We start from the raw sequence: 19,746 nt of genomic DNA, 5'->3' as shown, positions 1-19,746 counted from the left end.
GGCCTTTGTCAAATATCAACTGCTCATATGTGGATGGATTTATGTTTGGATTCTCAATTGTGTTCCATTGGTCTATGTATCTGTTGTTGTACCAGTACGAGGTGGTTTTGACTACTCTGGAGGTATAATAGGTTCTAAAATCAGGTAGAGTGAGGCCTCCCACTTTGTTCTTTTTTAGTAATGCTTTACTTATCTGGGGTCTCTTTCCCTTCCATATGAATTTGGTGATTTGTTTCTCCATCTCATTAAAGAATGTCATCGGAATTTGGATCAGAATTGCATTAAATGTATAGATCACTTTTGGTAGAATAGACATTTTTATAATGTTAAGTCTTCTTATCCGTGAGCAAGGTATGTTTTTCCACTTATGTAGGTCTCTTTTGGTTTCTTGCAGAAGTGTTTTGTAGTTTTCTTTGTATAAGTCTTTTACATCTCTGGTAAGATTGATTCCTAAATATTTTATCTTCTTGGGGACTACTGTAAATGGTATTAATTTGGTGATTTCCCCTTCGATGTTCTTCTTGTTGGTGTAGAGGAATCCAACTGATTTTTGTATGTTTGTCTTGTATCCCGATACACTGGGGAACTCTTCTATTAGATTCAGTAGTTTTCTTAAGGATTCCTTACGGTTTCCTGTGTATAAGATCATGTCATCTGCAAATAGAGATACTTTTACTTCTTCCTTACCAATCTGGATGTGCTTTATTTCTTTATCTAGCCTAATTGCTCTGGCTAGGACTTCTAGCACAATGTTGAATAAGAGCAGTAATAAAGGGCATCCTTTTCTGGTTCCCATCTCAAGGGAAAGGCTTTCAGGCTCTCTCCATTTAGGATGATGTTGGCTGTTGGCTTTGTATAAATGCCCTTTATTATGTTGAGGAATTTTCCTTCTATTCCTATTTTCCTGAGAGTTTTTATCATGAATCGGTGTTCAACAGTGTCAAGTGCCTTTTCTGCATCAATTGATGAAATCATGTGGTTCTTGTCTTTGTTTTATTTATATGATGGATTACATTTACTGTTTTTCTAATGTTGAACCATCCCTGCATACCTGATATGAATCCCACTTGGTCAGGGTGAATTATTTTTTTAATATGTTGTTGAATTTTATTGGCTAGCATTTTGTTGAGGAATTTTGCATCTAAGTTCATGAGGGATATACGTCTGTAATTTTGTTTTCTCGTGGTATCTTTACCTGGTCTTGGAATCAGGGATATGGTGGCTTCATAGAATGAGTTTGGGAGTATTCTGTCCTTTCGTACGCTCTGAAATACCTTTAGTAGTAGTGGTGTTAACTCTTCTCTGAAAGTTTGGTGGAACTCTGCAGTGAAGCTGTCCGGGCCAGGGCTTTTTTTTGTTGTTGTTGTTGGGGTTTTTTGGTTACCTTTTCAAGCTCTTCTTTGGTCATGGGTCTATTTAGTTGTTCTACCTCTGTTTGTGTTAGTTTAGGTAGGTAGTGTGTTTCTAGGAATTCATCCATTTCTTCTAGGTTTTCAAATTTGTTTAGAGTATAATTTTTCATAGTAATCTGTTACGATTCTTTTAATTTCAGTCAGGTCTGTTGTAATGTTGCCCATCTCATTTCTTATTTGGGTTATTTGCTTCCTCTTCTGTTTTTTTTTGTCAGTTTGGCCAATGGTTTATCAATTTTGTTAATTTTTTCAAAGAACCAGCTTTTGGTCTTGTTAATTCTTTCAATTGTTTTCCTGTTTTCTATTTCATTTAGTTCTACTCTAATTTTTATTATTTGTTTTCTTCTGGTGCCTGAGGCTTTCTTTTGTTGCTCTTTTTCTATTTGTTCAAGTTGTAGGGATAATTCTTTGATTTTGGCCCTTTCTTCTTTTTGGATGTGTGCATTTATTGATATAAATTGGCCTCTGAGGAGCGCTTTTGCTGTGTCCCAAAGGTTCTGATTGGAAGGGTTTTCATTCTCATTGGATTCTATGAATTTCTTTATTCCCTCCTTAATGTCTTCTATAACCCAGTCTTTTTTGAGCAGAGTATTGTTCAGTTTCTAAGTGTTTGATTTCTTTTCCCTGCTTTTTCTGCCGTTGATTTCCGCTTTTATGGCCTATTGTCAGAGAAGATGCTTCGTAATATTTCAATATTTTGGATTCTGCTAAGGCTTGCTTTGTGCCCTAATATGTGGTCTATTCTAGAGAATGTTCCATGTGCACTAGAAAAGAAAGTATATTTGGTTGCTGTTGATGGAGTGCTCTGTGTATGTCTATGAGGTCAAGTTGGTTGATTGTGGCATTTAGATCTTCTGTGCCTTTATTGAGCTTCTTTCTGGATGTCCTGTCCTTCACTGAAAGTGCTGTGTTGAAGTCTCCTACTATTATTGTGGAGCTGTCTATCTCACTTTTCAGTGCTGATAGAATTTGTTTTATGTATCTTGCAACCCTGTCATTGGGTGCATAAACATTTAATATGGTTATATCTTCTTGGTATAAAACTTGGTATATTGTCCCTTTAATCATTATATCGTGTCCTTCCTTATCCTTTCTCATGGATTTACCTTTAAAGTCTATTTTGTCAGAAATTAATATTGCCACTCCTGCTCTTTTTTGATTGTTGTTTGCTTGATATATATTTTTCCATCATGAGTTTTAGTTTGTTTGTGTCTCTAAGTCTAAGGTGTGTCCCTTGTAGGCAGCATATAGACAGGTCATGTTTTTTAATCCATTCTGCCACTCTCTGTCTCTTTATTGCTGCATTTAGTCCATTTACATTCAGCATAATTATGGGTAGGTATGAATTTAGTGCTATCATTTTGATGTCTTTTTTGTGTGTTGGTGACAGTTTCTTTTTCCCACTTGATTTTATGTGCTGAGTAGATTATCTTTATATATTGTCCTTTCCTCGTATTCGTTGTCATTTATTTTGTTTGTGCTGAGTCTGTATTTTTTTCTTGTATTTTATTTTGATGTATAGGATAGTTTGTCTCCCTTGTAGTTACCTTATTTACCCCTATTTCTCTAAATTTAAACCTAACTTTTATTTCTTTGCATCATCTTATCTTCCTCTCCATGTGGAAGATTTATGACTACATTTCTTAGTCCCTCTTTATTGTATTAATGTTGTCTTCTTTTACATGATAATATCACTATTATGCTGTTTTGAGGGTTTTTTTTTATCTTTATTTTTTTGATTTCACTGTCTGGGTTGACTCCTGATTGCTCCGCCCAGTGTTCTAGTCTTGGGTTGATACCTGATATTATTGATTTTCTAACCAAAGAACTCCCTTCAGTATTTCTTGTAGTTTTGGTTTGGTTTTCATGAATTCCTTAAACTTCTGTTTATCTGGAAATGTCCTAATTCCACCTTCATATTTGAGAGACAGTTTTGCTGGGTATATGATTCTTGGCAGGCAATTTTTTTCCTTCAATTTTTTATATAAGTCATCCCATTGCCTTCTTGCCTGTATGGTTTGTGCCGAGTAGCCCGAGATTTTTCTTATTGTCTCTCCTTTGTAAGTGACTTTTCCTTTATCCCTAGATGCTCTTAAAATTCTCTTTATCTTTGGTTTTGGCAAGTTTGATTATAATACGTCTTGGTGACTTTCTTTTAACGTCTACCTCATATGGAGTTCAGTGAGCATTTTGGATAGATATCTTCTCATCTTTCACTATATCAGGGATGTTTTCTGCCAACAAATCTTCAACAATTCTCTATGTATTCTGTTGCCCCTCCCTGTTCTGGTACTCCAGTTACTTGTAGGTTATTTCTCTTGATAGAGTCCCACATGACTCTTTTTTTTTTTTTTAAATTCTTATATCTGATTTTTCTTCAAATATATTAGTCCCAAGTGCTTTATCTTCAAGTTCAGAAATTCTGCCTTCTATTTGCTCAATTCTGCCCCTCTGATTTTCTATTGAGTTGTTTACTTCTGTAATTTTATTATTAATCTTCTGAATTTCTGGTTGCTGTCTGTGTATGGATTTTTCCAGCTTAGTGAATTTTTCATTATGTTTCTGAATAATCTTTTTAATTTCTTCAGTTGCTTTATCTGTGTGTTCCTTAGCCTGTTCTATGTATTGCCTCATTTCCTTCCTGATGCTTTGAAGGATTCTGTATATTAATCTTTTGTATTCTGCCTCTGGTAATTCCAGGAATGCACTTTCATCTAGAAGATCCCTTGATTCTTTGTTTTGAGAGCTTGTTGAGGTGACCATGGTCTGTTTCTTTATGTGACTTGCTATTGAGTGTTGTCTCTGAGCCATCTATAAGTTATTAGTTTATTTTATGTTTGCTTATTGTGTCGTAGCTTCTTGCTTTGTTTTGTTTCGATATGCTCACATGGGTTGCTTGAGCAAGCTAGCTTGATTATTTTCACCTTTAGAGCTCTGACGTCCTCTCCCCAAATGGCTAGAGCTGTTATCAGGTATATCAGTCTAGGAGTCCATACACTTCTATTGTATGAATTTAGCTCAGGTATCCAGGTAGCTGATCATCAACTGTGTAGTACAGGCTCTGTCCTACAGTCTTAGAGGGACAGAGGTGATTGGTGTAGGTACCGGTATCTGATTGCAGCAGTGGGTCACACTCTGAACAAGGCATGGGGCTGAGAATCGTCCCCCACATGTCTCTGTGGGAACCATGTCCCTGTTCCCTAGAGTGTACAGGTGGATGATTTCTGCAGATGGACCATGGGCACCCAATGTTTTTGGTTGTAAGGACTGGGAAGTACCAGTTATCCTTGGACCCTTGTCGCAGGTGGCTGGGTGACCTGAGCGGAGCTGCCAGTCCTTAGGCCTCTGATGTGGGTAGGTGAGGACTGTGTTTAATAGGCAAAGCAATGTCAAACATCAAACTCCCAACTCTCTGCTCCACAGCTGAAACAGTTGGAGTCTGCCAACTAGGGCCTATTCTCCTGAATTAGGCCCACACAGGTCCATGTAGAGGGGAAAGGTACTCAAAGTCCATGGACTGTTTATGTTTGGACAGAAGCTGCTTCTGTCCTGAGCTCCCCTGGTTAGTGGAGGTGGTAAATTATATCTTTTGCCCCAGTTGCAAATTTATTCCTTCTCCAAGGCCAGGAGGATGGCTCTAGGTGTTCACAGGGCCTATTTGAGGCCCAGAGAAGTCAGCTGCTGAAGCTGGCTTTGGAGTAGGGGTGGGTGGGGTGTGGGGTATGTGGTGGCGGAGTGGGGGGTGGGGGGTTGGGGGAACACAGTGGGGGGTGGGGGATTGGGGGGTGGAGTGGTGGGGTGGGGTGGACGGTAAAATATACATAAGTACTTAGCTTTTGCTGAGAGTGTTTTTCTTCTCTGGTTCCAGAGGTGTGAGCAGGCTGTGTTGCTGGCTGCTTCTCCCTGAGAAAACTGCGGCAGAATGCTTGTACCAGCCCCCTGCCACCGCTCCAGGGAATGGTGCCTGAGCGCTCCCTGCTATTCAGGTCTGGTAACTCCTCTCTGCTTCTCAACCTTCTCTTCCTCCCCCGCCCCTCAGTTCGTTTTCTAAGCTTGCCTTTGAAGCTCAGGGCTCCTAGCTTGTCATAAATATACTCATTTCACTTGTTTTTTTTCGCATCTTTGTTGTAAAGAGGGCTCACCAGAAGCATCTGTCTATTCCGCCATCTTGGCCCCCCCTCCCAGCCCTGCTCTTTGGCCTGCCGATCACGAGGTCACCAGCCCCTGCAGCTAGGTGAACCAGGAGAAGCCTCTTTCCTTACCCATGGACTTGACATGTTCCAGCCTCTACAAGTGTGTGAGTCATTTCCCCGATATACATCTTTCTCTCTCTCTATATATTTATACACTTTACTGGTTTTGCTTCTCTAGAGAACCCAGCCTAAGACAACAGCTATGCCTTTTAATTTGCCAATTGCCTATGGCTGCTTTTGCACTACAACAGCAGAGTTAAGTGGTTGGGACAGAGATGATGTGACTCACAAAGCTTAAAATATTTACTATCTGGCCCTTTGTAGAAAACATTTTCTGAGTCCTGGCATAGTGGAAAAAGGAAGCAGTAAAAGCTTAACATACATATCTGCACTTGAATTCTGATGCTACTCCTTAAAAGCTTGGTGAATTCAGGCAAATTATTTCCCTCTGAGGCTCAGCTTCCTCACTGGTTACCAAGAAATATAAATAACCATATAGTGATTACATATGGGAAACCCCTTAGTATGGAATATTGTTCAATAAATATTGACCTCGTCCCTTCCTCCTAGATTCCTTCTACTTTCTCTCTTTTAATGGAGAAGGTAGATTGGACGGTTCCGTGTTTAATTGTTTTGAGAACTTTTAAAGCATTGTTAACTTATGCTTTATATACATTACTAGCTATACTTTGTCCAAATCCTTAGAACAATCTAGGATCACTCCAAGTCATTAGTAACATAAGCTGTTACTGAATTCAAATAAGAAACTTTCTTCTCTCCAAGGGGGGCAAATATAGATAGCCCTCCACTTATGACATATTCGAGTTATAATGAATTGCATTACGGCTGTCTAGATTTTTTCTGGGGGGGGTTATCTCTTGTTAGTAGGGATCTGGTGGCATAGTGGTTAAGAACTCGGCTGCTAATAAAATGGTCAGTAGTTCAAATCCACCAGCCGCTCCTTAGAAGCCCTATGGGACAATTCTACTCTGTCCTATAGGGTCACTATGAGTCGGAATTGACTTAACAGCAACGGGTTTATTGTTAGTAATGTTTACTACATACAATGTTAAAATGCATCTGCACATTTATATGTAATGTTTCCAACTCTCCAAAACAAATAAATATCAGATTTATAAAGATACTGTTAATAAAAGGCAATAATAATGAAAACTTGAAAAAAAATTGAGGTATTCGACTTACATCAGAAACGCCTTAGGACTGAGTCCTTGAAATGGAACCCAGTCATAAGTTGGTGACTACTTGTAGATTCTTTGTCTTTCAAAGTCATTAAAGCAAACTTCTCCAAGCAGAATTTTATTTAAATTCACTTACAGCTTCCATGTTTTATTTATGATGCTTAATTCAAACCAAGGTAACGAGATTTGCGTCATGATTATAATTCTAAGTTTGACAAGAATAATTTTTTTTAAGTGCTCCTGATGAGTTTCTAAACTTGGTGAGGTCTATTTGGTGGAAGGGTACGGGACCAAGTGTGAGTCACAGCTTCCATATTCTACTGTAGAGGAGTACAGAGATGCATTAATCATAGCCATTAATCACAAGTTCTCTGGTGATTACGTTGAAGCTGAGTAGAGTGTGACATTTTCATGCAAATCACTCTTCTTGCTCTTCAATCTTAAAAGTGTTCAGTTGTCTTGGTTTTGTCATACTCACAGTCACTCAGGAATAAGCAGTATTTCCTATATTCCTTCTGATTTAGAAAAAAAAAACCCACCATCTCACTTTTAGAAATTAAATACTTACATTGCATTTCAGAGTATCAGAGAGACATATTATTAGATGTACGTACATTAAAATTAGTTTTGATTTTTATCATTGTTTTATTTCTTTTCCATTGCCTTTTTTCTTCTTTTAATTATTTTTAGTTTGTCTTTCTTAACTTATTTTGCATCTTCTTGGATATTCTTCTTTATATACACTATTGGGAACCTGGGCCTTAGAATGCAGAGCTTTAATAATGGAGCCAGAAAATGGTTGCCAAGGATTGAATTATGTCTCCCCCAAAATACGTGGATTAATTTGGCTGGGCCATGATCTCCGGTATTTTGTGATTTTCCTGTATGTTGTAAATCCTGCCTCTATGATGTTAATGAGGGAAGATGGGTGGCAGTTGTGTTAGTGAGGCAGGACTAAGTCTACAAGATTGGATCGTGCCTTGAAGCAATCTCTTGAGATATAAAAGAGAAGCGAGTATAGAGACCGGGACCTCATACCACCAAGAAAACAGCACCAGGAGCAGAGCTCATCCTTTGGATCCAGGGTCCCTGCACCTGGGAAGCTCCTTGACCAGGGGAAGATTGAAGACAAGGACCTTCCCCCAGAGCTGACGGAGAGAGAAAGCCTTCCTCTGGAGCCAATGCCTTGAATTTGGACGTCTAGCCTACTTGACTGTGAGAAAATAAATTTCTCTCTGTTAAAGCCATCCATTTGTGGTATTTCTGTTACAGCAGCACTAGATGACTAAGACAATAGTGACAGTGAACATTCTATATAATTTTCATTTTTTCCCTTTAAAACTAATTTCTAAATTCTATATTTTTTAACCCTTTTGCCTTTGGTCCACCTGTGTGTCTTTTTCACTAGGCTGAAACATAAGCACCAGGGAATGACATTGCCTCAGGGGACATCTCTCATATGTAGTCTCTCAAGTGGCACCATTGTGCAGTCATGTTAAGTTATCCATATTAATTAGGCTAATTTGTGACAAAATTTGATGGGCTCAACAATAACAACAACAAAAAGCATGGATTTTGTGAAGAGTACAGGATAATTTCCCCACCAAACATCTTATTCATTTCTTTCTTAGTAATATTCCATCTCTACACTTCCCATGTGTAATGTCTTATGTATAATAGACACATAATAGACTATCACTAGGAAAACTGTTGAGAGAATAAGTGAGTTTTCAGCACTGGTCTCTCAAGCCAATTAAATGTATTTTTGGCTATTTGATCCAAATATCTTTGATCCATTTTTGAATTCAAGGAAGGTAGAGATTGGGCAGCATGAGGCCTGGACCCCAGTACTGGCTCTGATGATACTTGATCAATACTTGGACAATTCATAGCCTTTCAATGCCACCTCTATTAATGGGCTAGATGGTGTCTAAGTGCCTCCAACTCTTCAATTTATGGTGTATGTTTCTTTTTGTTTGTTCCATTTTAGTAGTTTAGATCCATCACTCAGGTTCAGTAAAGAGCACTCATACAGAGATTTATCAATGACTTATTAGGACGTATGATGGTTCATTTTATGTATTAGCTTGGCTGGGCTATGGTTCCCAGTGGTTTGGCCAAACACTAGACTAGTTGCTGTTTTGTAGTGTAGCATAATCTAATCTAATCTAATCTAATCTAATCTAATCTAATCTAATCTAATCTAATCTAATCTAATCTAATCAATTGAAAAGGGCATTTCCTTAGGGTATGTTCTTCCTTCAGACTATAAATAGATATTTTTGTAGAACTTGTTCTCTATCCGCACTCTGCATCTTAGATCTTGGGATGCAAGCTTTTAGAGGTCTCCATCCTGTTGCCTTCCCTACGGATTTTGAATGAGCCAGCTCCCCCACAATCATGTGAGCCACAGGAGTCTCTAGCCTATTGCCTGACCTACAGATTTTGGACTTACCAGCCCCCACAATTGTGTGAGCTAATCCTCTAAAGTAAATCTCCCTCTCTGTCTGTAAATATAACTCACTGGTTTTGTTTCTCTGGAGAACCCTGACTAAGACGGGCTCTAGAGTGGTTTTCTAGGTCTTATGCAGATCCTGTAGAGATGATAATGACTAACCATAACTGTTCTAGCTGAGCTGGAAGGAATTATCTGCAGCATGCTTCTGAGATTGATTCTATACAAAACGTGTGTGCTGGTCATAGGATCTCAAAAATATGTTTAGACGTGATTGTATAAGGTGAATGTATGTTTGTTTAAAAATTTTGAGTAACACATAATAACACCACTGTCTACTGAGGATGCATATGGATTTTTGAGACTGTGATTTATCTTAACCTGAGTAAAACCTTTGTGTGAGGTCTTTGGCTCAGCTCTGACTCCAGCTGCAGCTGTGCAGAAGAGTTGCAAGCCACCCTTGTCTGCAGCACCACTGATGCCAGGCTCTTAAGTCAACTCTTGCTTCCTCCCTAAACAAGCTTCCTGGGATCACCTTGCATATAAATATCTGCACCTCAGTACTTGTCTCAGGCTCTGCTTCAAGGACCTCCCCAACAAAGATAAGACCATCTGAATAATAGCATACATTATTTTTCAACATCTGAAATAAACATAGATAGGAAGGACAAACTGCTGTTCTCCAGAAGATAGAATAAACACCCTTGTCAGGCCTCATACTCCTTATTGTAAACAAAAAAAAACTTAAATGACCTTGGCTCACTTTCACAAAAATTTAGCTTTTTAAGAAAAGATCTCTGTACCATGGATTCTAAATCTATCTGGGCTTTTTCTTTTGACTCTTCAAGGAAAATCAACTCAAATAACAGGAGCACTCGTCTTTAGGGAGGCCCCAGGGTGGTGTATGTGGTGTGGGCTAGACTTCTAACCTACAGATTGGAAGTTTGAACCCATCCAGTGGTGCTGCAGAAAAAAGCCCTGGTGATGTGTTCCATAGAGATTATAGCCAAGAAAACACTATGGAACAGTTCTCCTCTGTAACATACCAGGTCATCATGAGTCAAAACCGACCTGACAACAACTGGTTGGGTTTGTTTTTTGTCTTTAGGAAGTCTGAGCACTATTAAAAAGAGCAACCTGATATCATGTGGTAGTCGTGAAACTGGGAAGGAGAGGCCAACTGTAAGAAAAATGTCACAGTAAAAATCATTTATATTGACATCTGTCTCTCAGTCTTAGAAACTCTTAGATCATTAAGTCTGATTTTTCTCATAACATTCCCACACGAAAGTTAAAGTTGTAACTTATTTGAAATTCAGCTAGATATCAGCAGAACATTTCTTGTCCCCAAATTTCTTACGCACTTGTCTTTCTGGTGCCTAAAATTCCTGCCTTTGGTCATAATCTAAAACTTTCTGGATTATGATCGTGGGGGGCACCTGAAGAGATGTTGGTGAGATACAATAAACCATCATCAGCTGCTCATGGCTCCAGTGTACTCGCTTACTTGTGCTCTAGCAGAGCGTAGGAGTTGGAGGGAATGGGACATAGGATAGGTACGTGTGATGGAAGCAAAAAAGGAGAGTCCCAATGAAGGGAGCTCTGCATCATGGTGAGGGCAAAGAAGAGTAAAGGCTTCATAGAATGAGACTTGTTGGTAGAAAGCAGAGTAGACCCTGCTGAATGTATTTCCTATCACACAATTTTTCCTAGGGTTTTTCCTGATGGTCACTAATGTATAGAGGCTTTGGTGCTTTTTTCTCTTTAGTAACAAGACATTTATAACATTTACATAGTATTTTACAGCTTATCAAGCATGGCCACAGTAATGATCTCATTTATGCTATTTGTCAGTTAGAACAGGGACTAGTGGGTCCATTTGAGAAACAACGGAATGGAGCATGGCATTATTAATGACTTGTCCACGTTCACATCGCCAACGAGAGGGAGGAGAAGCTAAGAGAGGAGCTCGGATATTTTGCTTTTGACCCTGGTGCTTTTTCTCCCCTGTACCGGTTGGGGTTGGGGAAAGAATTTCTGCTTCGGAATCTGATGACCCACCTTTGCCGGCCGTGTGACCTTGACCATGTTACTAACAGCCCTGAATCTCACTGTCTTTACTTGTGAAAATATGGGACTAATAATACCTACCTTATAGGGTTGTTGTGGAGATACCATCAGGTAAAGAAAGCAAAGCAACTAGCTTTATGTCTGGTACATGGTAGTTGCTCAATACATGAAGCTATAAGGACCCCTGGAAAAGACATCTGCTTTCCGTATCTCATAAACTTTTCCTACAGTTAAAGATGAAATAGTGAACTGGGGCAACTTTCCAGTTTACTCAATGATAGTTGGTCTCCTTGGTTTACTCCAATTCTTGAAACTGTCTCCTGAGAGTGTGTGTGAGTATTTGTGCATACGCTGATAGACCTATGCACATGTACATCTGTGTGCATGCATATATTGATACACCTGTGCACATGTATGCCTGTGTGCATGCATATATTGATACACCTATGCACATGTACATCTGTGTGCATGCATATATTGATACACCTGTGCACATGTATGCCTGTGTGCATGCATATATTGATACACCTATGCACATGTACATCTGTGTGCATGCATATATTGATATACCTGTGCACATGTACACCTGTGTGCATGCATATATTGATACACCTATGCACATGTACATCTGTGTGCATGCATATATTGATACACCTGTGCATGCATACACCTGTGTGCATGCATACACCTGTGTGCATGCATACACCTGTGTGCATGCATATATTGATATACCCGTGCACATGTACACCTGTGTGCATGTCTCAGGGTACAACATTCTTTATGTTCCTAGGTTGTGTGAAACCCAACATAGCAATCGAATACAGAGCATTTGTCTGCTGCAGATAACTGGGAACTGGATCAAGACCATGGTACTTGCTCAACCAGGTGGGTCCTGGCTGTTTGGCATGGCTGAGCTCCAGAAGCACGGGCTTTGTACTCTCAAAACATCAGGATTATACCCGGAGCTCCCAGCCTGCTGGCCTAGAAGTTTTTGGGCAACTCTCTTTTTTTTTTTCTTTAGTGGACACAGCTATGGACTCACAAAATTGCATTCATTTTTGAATATACTTTATTTATAATTATTCATTCTTTCTTGAGATCTTTTGGAATTGCCTAGATTAAAATCAGTACATAAAATAATCTCCACTGTATTTGTTACATATGGCACAGAATAATTTAACACTTCATAAATATGTTTCATTGATGCACAAATGGGAGAAACACCCTTTGCTAAAAGCAGTTTGACTTGGCAACAGTAGCACTTCAAAAAATGGCCATGAGATGGTGCTGTGGTCAAGTAGATTAAGTATGCTTTAACCAGGGTTTTCCCTAATTATGGCATTTAATTTTTTCTTTATAGAATAAGCTGCCATTCAACTTAAATTAGGGAAGGTTTATTACTCTATTTTAATAGTATTGACTGGGAGCGAATCCCTTAGTCACAGAACCATCCACCACTTACGGACTGCGTTTCATGGGGCAGGAGGGGGTGTTGTACTTTAAAAGCCATAGTGGCCAGAAAGGAGTCCCTGGGTGGGGCAAAAGGTTAAGTGATAAATTACTAGTCAAAAGGTTGGCTGTCCGAATCCGCTCAGAGGTGCCTTAGAAGACAGGCCTAGGGATCTGCTTCTGAAAGGTCATAATCTTGCAAAGCCCATGGAGCAGTTCTACTCCGCACATATCGGGGAGCGATGAACTGGAATCGACTCAATAGCAACTGACAGCAAGGGTAGTGAGAAAGCCCCCAGACTAAATAAAAGGTCCACAGGTACCATTTTATTTAAGATCAATAAACTATATCTATGGACCATTGTTTTTCATCACCCTCATAGAATTGTGTGTTAAGGCCTTCCCACAAAATTAGACAAACTTCCAGTTTATTTGAAAAACTGATACCCCCCGTTACACTTAATCAGCTTTGACAGCAAGGGTAGGTCAGAGAAACATTAGAACATGAATTCACATTTTAAACTGACATGATACGAACATGCACACAGGGGCATATACTGAGTGTTTCATTACTATTTCTTGCTTTTCCTCCATATAAATATATAAATATTGAATAAAGTGCATGGGAACCTGTCTGTACATAGATACAGATACACGTTGGTCTATATACACTCAAATAGATACTTATGGAGAGCAAAGAAACACATTCACATTGTAATATATATGTAGTCAAAAGACATCTGTCAGGCGGTATTTATATTCGTCCTGATCAAGATTGAGTACATTAGGGTAGAATCTGTAATCTTTAATATATAATGAGATGTGCAGAGTTATAAACTAAGACAAAATATATTACTAGAACAGAGTCATTTATATTTTTACCAGTTAGTATATAAAATCATAAGGAGTAGTCAGTCAAATGAAGGCTTGGTACTAACGGCTTACTATAAATTCTAGCTTTGAAATAGCAAACCATCTTTTCAAGTCAACAATGTATCTCTAAGGACACAATTAGGATAGACCTAATGCATTTCCACATTACACAACGGCACCTCTCATATGCTTCAGTTTTTAAAATCTCTTCATTTTTTCAAAAGGCTTAGGGAAAAAGCTATTTTTCATTCAATATGAAATGCTTTAGTATTGTAATCACATATCCTACATCTAATTCAGCAACAATGTGCAACTTAACATTGAGTAACAGCATCAGGAGCCCTGTAAGCACTCCACTGCTAACTGAAAGGTCGACCGAATCCACCAGCCGCTCCTTGGAAACCCTATGGGGCAGTTCTATTCTGTCAGGGTGAATTAACTGCTGTTAATCTCTTTAGCAAATTTTTCTACAAAATATTATATTACCTGCTTCTTTATTAGAGAGTCCAGTGTTGGTGAGTAATACTGAAAGGAGTTAATTTTTAGAGAGGGACAGTAGAAATCTTTCATGACACTTGGTAGTCATACCTTGGGTTCAGGCTGAAGTGTGTATTTCTAAATTAATTGCAATTTTTATCTTGTTTTTTTCTTCCCCTTTTGTTTGTTTGGAATTCAATGGCAACCAATCAGGAAAACTTATTTGAGAATACTACCTTCAGAGTTGAAGAAAATTTGTTTTTGAACCAGGTAAAAAGAAATCAATTTAACTGATTCTCAAAATAAGTCTTGTATTTTGAGAAGAACAATTTTAGTTTAGTTATTTTCTTTAAGGGCAGGGATCTTGTTTTATTCAAAAACCCAAAGCCCATTGCTGTCAAGTCGATTCTGACTCATAGCGACCCTATAGGACAGAGTAGAACTGCCCCATAGGGTTTCCGAAGAAGCAGCTTGCGGCTTCAAACTGCTGACTCTTTGATTAGCAGCCGAGCTTTTAACTACTGCACTACCAGGGCTCCTTTATATCCCTACCCAGTGCAGTCAAGTCTCATAGTGACCCTATAGGACAGAGTAGAACTGCCCCATAGAGTTTCCCAGGAGCGCCTGATGGATTCAAACTGCCAACCCTTTGGTTAGCAGCTGTAGCACTTAACCACGACGTCACCAGGGTTTCCCTAACCTAGTACCTAGCAAATTGGAGCTCCAAGTAGTGTAATCAGTTCATGCTCTTGGTTGCTAACGGAAAGGTTGGTGGTTCAAGTCCACTCACAGGTGCTTTGGAAGAAAGGTCTGGCGATCTACTTCTGAAAAATCAGCTACTGATATGGAGCACAGTCCAGCTGTCACACACACGGGGTCACCATGAGTCAGAGTCAACTTGACAGCACCTGGTTTACCTAGCGAATGGCTTCACCTGTGGTATACACTCAGTAGATGAGTGTGGAAGCAAGCTGAATAGTTTTAGTACATAATAAAGACCGATCTGAAAGCATCAATTTATCCGGTGGCTGTCGATGGGGAAGATACCTGCTTTTTACAGAGCTGTCCTAAGACACTGCCTTTAACAAACAGAAACCTGAGTTTATTTCTCAACCTTGACGGAGTTACATCAACATACCGCTTACTGCTCAAAGAAGCGCATGCATGATGCAGTCATTACAGAGGAAGCCACCCCATACCTCTGTGCTGCGGTTTTAAAGAAGCAATTTCTAGAAATGTATTTGGTACTGTTAAGCTATCCTTTTGATAATTTACCTAGTAGAACAAACACGAAACAAGAGCACGTTGGAAATTCAGAGCAAAGCACAAGAAGTAGAAGAGAAAGCAGCAGTAGTTATTAAATAACATTTAAAGTCTTTTTCACTTCTGAGAGGAATTAACTTGAAATGCCGCATATGTCAGCGACCTTATGAATACTTTGAAATGGCATCTATGAAAAAGCAGGAATAAAAAATGTCGTGAAGTATTTCGTTATTTTAGCAATACAGATTGCGTAACACTGTCCTTAGTGTTTTCTTTGTCTTTCAAAATATAGATGATGGTAAGTTTTCATGAGAGTCTTCCTTTATGTAAGAGGCCAATATTGTCAACAGATTTTCACTATTTATAGCTATTTATGTTTACAGCAAGAGGTAACCACGAAACACAATGCCATCAATTAACAACACACTAGCAAGGTTTCCATTCAAAAACCAAAATTAATTTAGATTTATTTATGGCCTCATCGTAACTATACAATGAAAGCTAATTATTTTAAAGACATACCTTTTACAATGTTAAAAATAAATACCATAAAACTCACAGCTGGACATGCTGTCAGGACATTATAGAAGTGCACATTTTGTGGCATTTACCCTGCTTTTCATTGACAGAATAAAATGAGGCGCATACTGATGTTATTGTCGGTTCTATTAGACTGGCCTAATTTTTTTTTTTTTTCCAGTCTTCCTATTCTTTTTTTTTCCATATAGGTGAAAACTTGCTCAGTGTGCCTGGCCACAGTTACCATGGCAACCAGCCTATCACAAACAGCTAACCTTTTCATTCATTGTGTTGACATTGTCTGTAGAAGTGTCTTCTACCTGTTGTTTTCCTAGAGCAACCAGTGAGCAGTCATTCTCTGTCGTCTTGGCGTCTTTCTTTGCATTCTTCCCCTGGCCTGTTTGGAGTTGACTAGACTTGTAGGCCAAGGCTGGTATAGTGTTCACTAAAATTAACTGCAGCGGTTTCTTGTTTTCCTTGTACTGACATTGAATGTACCGTGAAAAAGCTGACCTGTAGGTCTTATTGAACAGCGTGTACACAAGTGGGTTGACCGCTGAGGAGAGGTAACCGATCCACACGAACACGTTGAGCAGGGCTCCGATGACGTCCTCATTGCAGGACTCTTTGCAGATGACGGCCATGATGTTGGTGATGAAGAAGGGACACCACATCACCACGAACAGGAAGAAGACGATGCCCAGCACCTTGCATGCCTTCTGCTCGTTGCTGATGGACTGCATAGTTCTCCTGCCGTGGGACCCTGGCTCCCTGTGGATGGAGCGCTGGAAAAGCTTCTCTGAAGACAGGGAGCTCTGAGGGAGAAAGCTGAAAGAAGCTAGTTTGGCCCGAGTGCCAAGCTCACTCACACACAAAGTAGCTTCTTTCTGGAGTGACTTGATAGTTAAAAAGTAGGTGATCACCATGATGGTTAAAGGAATGAAAAATGACACAAAGGAGCCTATCAGGACAAAGTTATCGTCGGCAAGTAAGCAACTCCCTTCCTTAAAGACCTTGGAATCATCCTGTAGCCCAAAGACGGGTATTGGCATGGAAATACCTGGAAATGGGAAAGAAAAGGGAACAATGATTATTAAAAAATTGAGTGTATGAAGGCAAGAATATCACTATACAATGGTAGTTGTTCAAAGGATCTTATATCAGCAGAGTATAAAATTAAACACGTACTTTCACTGAGAATTTTTTGAAATTTATTTGGATTCACTTTTCTGTTTTCTAAGTGTATATTATAAAGCTCCTTATACTTATCTATTGCATTCCCCTACATAGTCCATTACTTACAACTTACTGTGTGTCGATTTCAACTCATAGTGACCCTATATGACAGAATAGAACTGCTCCATAGAGTTTCCAAAGAGTGGCTAGTGGATTCAAACTGCTGACCTTTAAGTTAGCAGCTGCATAAAGAAATACAATAACTCTAGCTTTAATTTTTCATGCTCCAGCTTTCTAACATTATACTTATTAATTCAAGAAAATACACAAAAAACCAAAAAACAAAAATGCCTTTCAGGTACGCACACACACAACACGCACACACATTTTTAAACAGAATTGGGATTCTAGTTTATATATACTTATGTAACTTTTTTCACATAACTATATCATGAGCATGCTTTATTAAAAGGAACTTTATAAAATTATAATACAATTTCTTTCTAGAAAATTTGAAAAATACAGAAAAGCAAGAAGAATAAAGAAAAATAACATATTTTCACCAGCCAGGGACAACAATAACTTACATTTTGTCTATTTTCTTCCTTCTATTTCCCTGAATATTTTAAGTATATATAAAGGCAGTACTTTATGTAATTTTTTGATCCGGTGATTCTATTTAACAGTAAATCATAAAAACGACATATCATTAAACATTTTTAAAAATATGATTTTTCTAATACGAACTTAAAATAACTCTGATTTTGATCATTTTTAACACTTTTTATTACAGGAAAAAATTTCAGCATGTACAAAAGAACAGCACAATCAATTCTCACGAGCACGTCACCCAGCTCCGACAATCATCGACCCCAGGCCGACCTTGTCTCCCGTATACTTCCCTGCTGCCACCCCCCACACGCTATTTGGAAACAAATCCGAGACAGATCATTTCATCTGTAAAAATGTTATGATGTAGCTCTAAAAGCTATGCACTCTTAAAAAACAGAGAAAAATGATCACAATACCCTTGTCACTCCTAACTAAATATTTAGATTTCCTTAATATTATTAAATATAAATTGTTCAAATTTGCAATTGTCCCATAAAGGCCATTATATATCTATATATATCAGTAGTAGTGCTTTTATAAGGTTGAATTACTAAAAAGAAAGCAGCCACAGACAGTTCTTTTATTGGAAAATATAAAAATTAGTACAGAATGAGCCAATACATGGGAACATGAGCCCCTAGACAGTTGTTCTGCCATTTACATTTGGGGGACCTGGACAGCTCTGTCAGGTACAGGGCTTAGGCAGAGGAGAGAGCAGAAGTAAGTAAAAGCAACACCTGGCCTCTAATCATGGCGATTTTCTAGAAAACCAGTTGCCATCTGTATCAGAGTATAACTGTGTTCCACAGGGTTTTCAATAGCTGATTTTTTTCAGAAATAGATCACCAGGCCTTTCTTCTGAGGTGCCTCTGGGTGGACTTGAACCTCCAACTTTTGGCTGCCAACCAAAAGATTGGAGGTTTGAGTCCATCCAGAGGCACTTTGGAAGAAAGGCCTGGCAATCTATTTCCATAAAATCCCTCTGGAGCAGAGTTCTACTCTGACACTTATGAGGCCACTGTCTTAGTTTTCTAGAGCTGCTATGACAGAAATAGCACAAATGGAGGGCTTTAATAAACAGAAATTTATTCTCTCAGAAGTCCAAATTCAGGGTACCAGCTCTAGGGAAAGTCTTTCTCTCTCTGTCGGTTCTGGGGGGAAGATCCTTGTCATCAGTCTTCCCCTGGTCTAGGAGCTTCTCAGCACAGGAACCCCAGATCCAAAGGACGTGCTCTGCTCCTCGAGTTGCCTTCTTGGTGGTATGAGGTCCCCACATTTCTCTGCTCGTTTCCCTCTTTTATATCTCAAAAGGGGTTGACTCGAGATACAACCTAATCTTGTAGATTGAGTCCTGCCTCATTTACATAACTGCCTCTAATCCTGCTTCATTAACATCGTAGAGGTAGAATTTATAACACATAGGAAAATCACATCAGATGACAAAATGGTGGACAATCACACAATACTGGGAATCATAAAATAGCCAAATTGACACACATTTCTGGCGGACACAATTCAATCCCTAACAACACCGTGAATTGGAATCAACTTGATGGCAACTGCCCATGATGATGGGACCTTATTAAAGGGAGAGTCAGCTGGTGGTTGACAACCATTTTGTGCAATTGTGTGGTTTTGCCCCCTTTCTGAAGTCCTGCAGATTCAGACAGGCTGGATCCTGTTGTGTAGACCATCATCTGTCTGTAGCACCTCTCTGTTCCCAAGGGGCATGGGGGTGTCTTCCTCTACTGGCCTGGGGCTGGTCAGGCCAAATGGGGTGTTGGGAAAGGAGAGGACACATGAAGCAAATACTGTGTGACTTAGTTTCCTGTTGCTCCCTTCATGAAAGGGTAGATACCACAGGGGCATCCTGGGAAGAAGAGTAAGAAAAAACTCTCCTCCTCACTCCTGCCCATATTTTCAGCTCCCACAGAGCCACATACCAAGGGGTGTCTTGGTCAGTGCTTCTGACCACCCTTTAGAGTCGAATATGTGGTCTCAACCCAGCCAAGAACACAGATTCCTCACTGGATTGGGGGCTGCAGCTT

The 19,746-nt window shown here is 39.2% G+C and overlaps 1 protein-coding gene across 1 annotated transcript in view; it reads right to left on the bottom strand.

Annotated features, from left to right (window-relative positions):
- Window positions 1–16,037: 16,037 nt before the first annotated feature.
- The window catches only part of HTR2A (5-hydroxytryptamine receptor 2A), an 86,470-nt gene continuing 82,761 nt past the window's right edge, over window positions 16,038–19,746 (bottom strand). The window contains exon 3 of the mRNA XM_049853157.1: window positions 16,038–16,970. Within this exon, the coding sequence (XP_049709114.1) occupies window positions 16,171–16,970 (800 nt within the window). The 3' untranslated portion in view covers window positions 16,038–16,170. The remainder of the gene's footprint in view (window positions 16,971–19,746) is intronic.

Source organism: Elephas maximus, chromosome 14 (genome assembly GCF_024166365.1).
Source record: "Elephas maximus indicus isolate mEleMax1 chromosome 14, mEleMax1 primary haplotype, whole genome shotgun sequence".
In the NCBI taxonomy this organism is placed as follows: Eukaryota; Metazoa; Chordata; class Mammalia; order Proboscidea; family Elephantidae; genus Elephas; species Elephas maximus.
The sequence above is the reverse complement of the archived record's forward strand: the minus strand, read 5'-3'. Positions and strand labels throughout refer to the sequence as shown.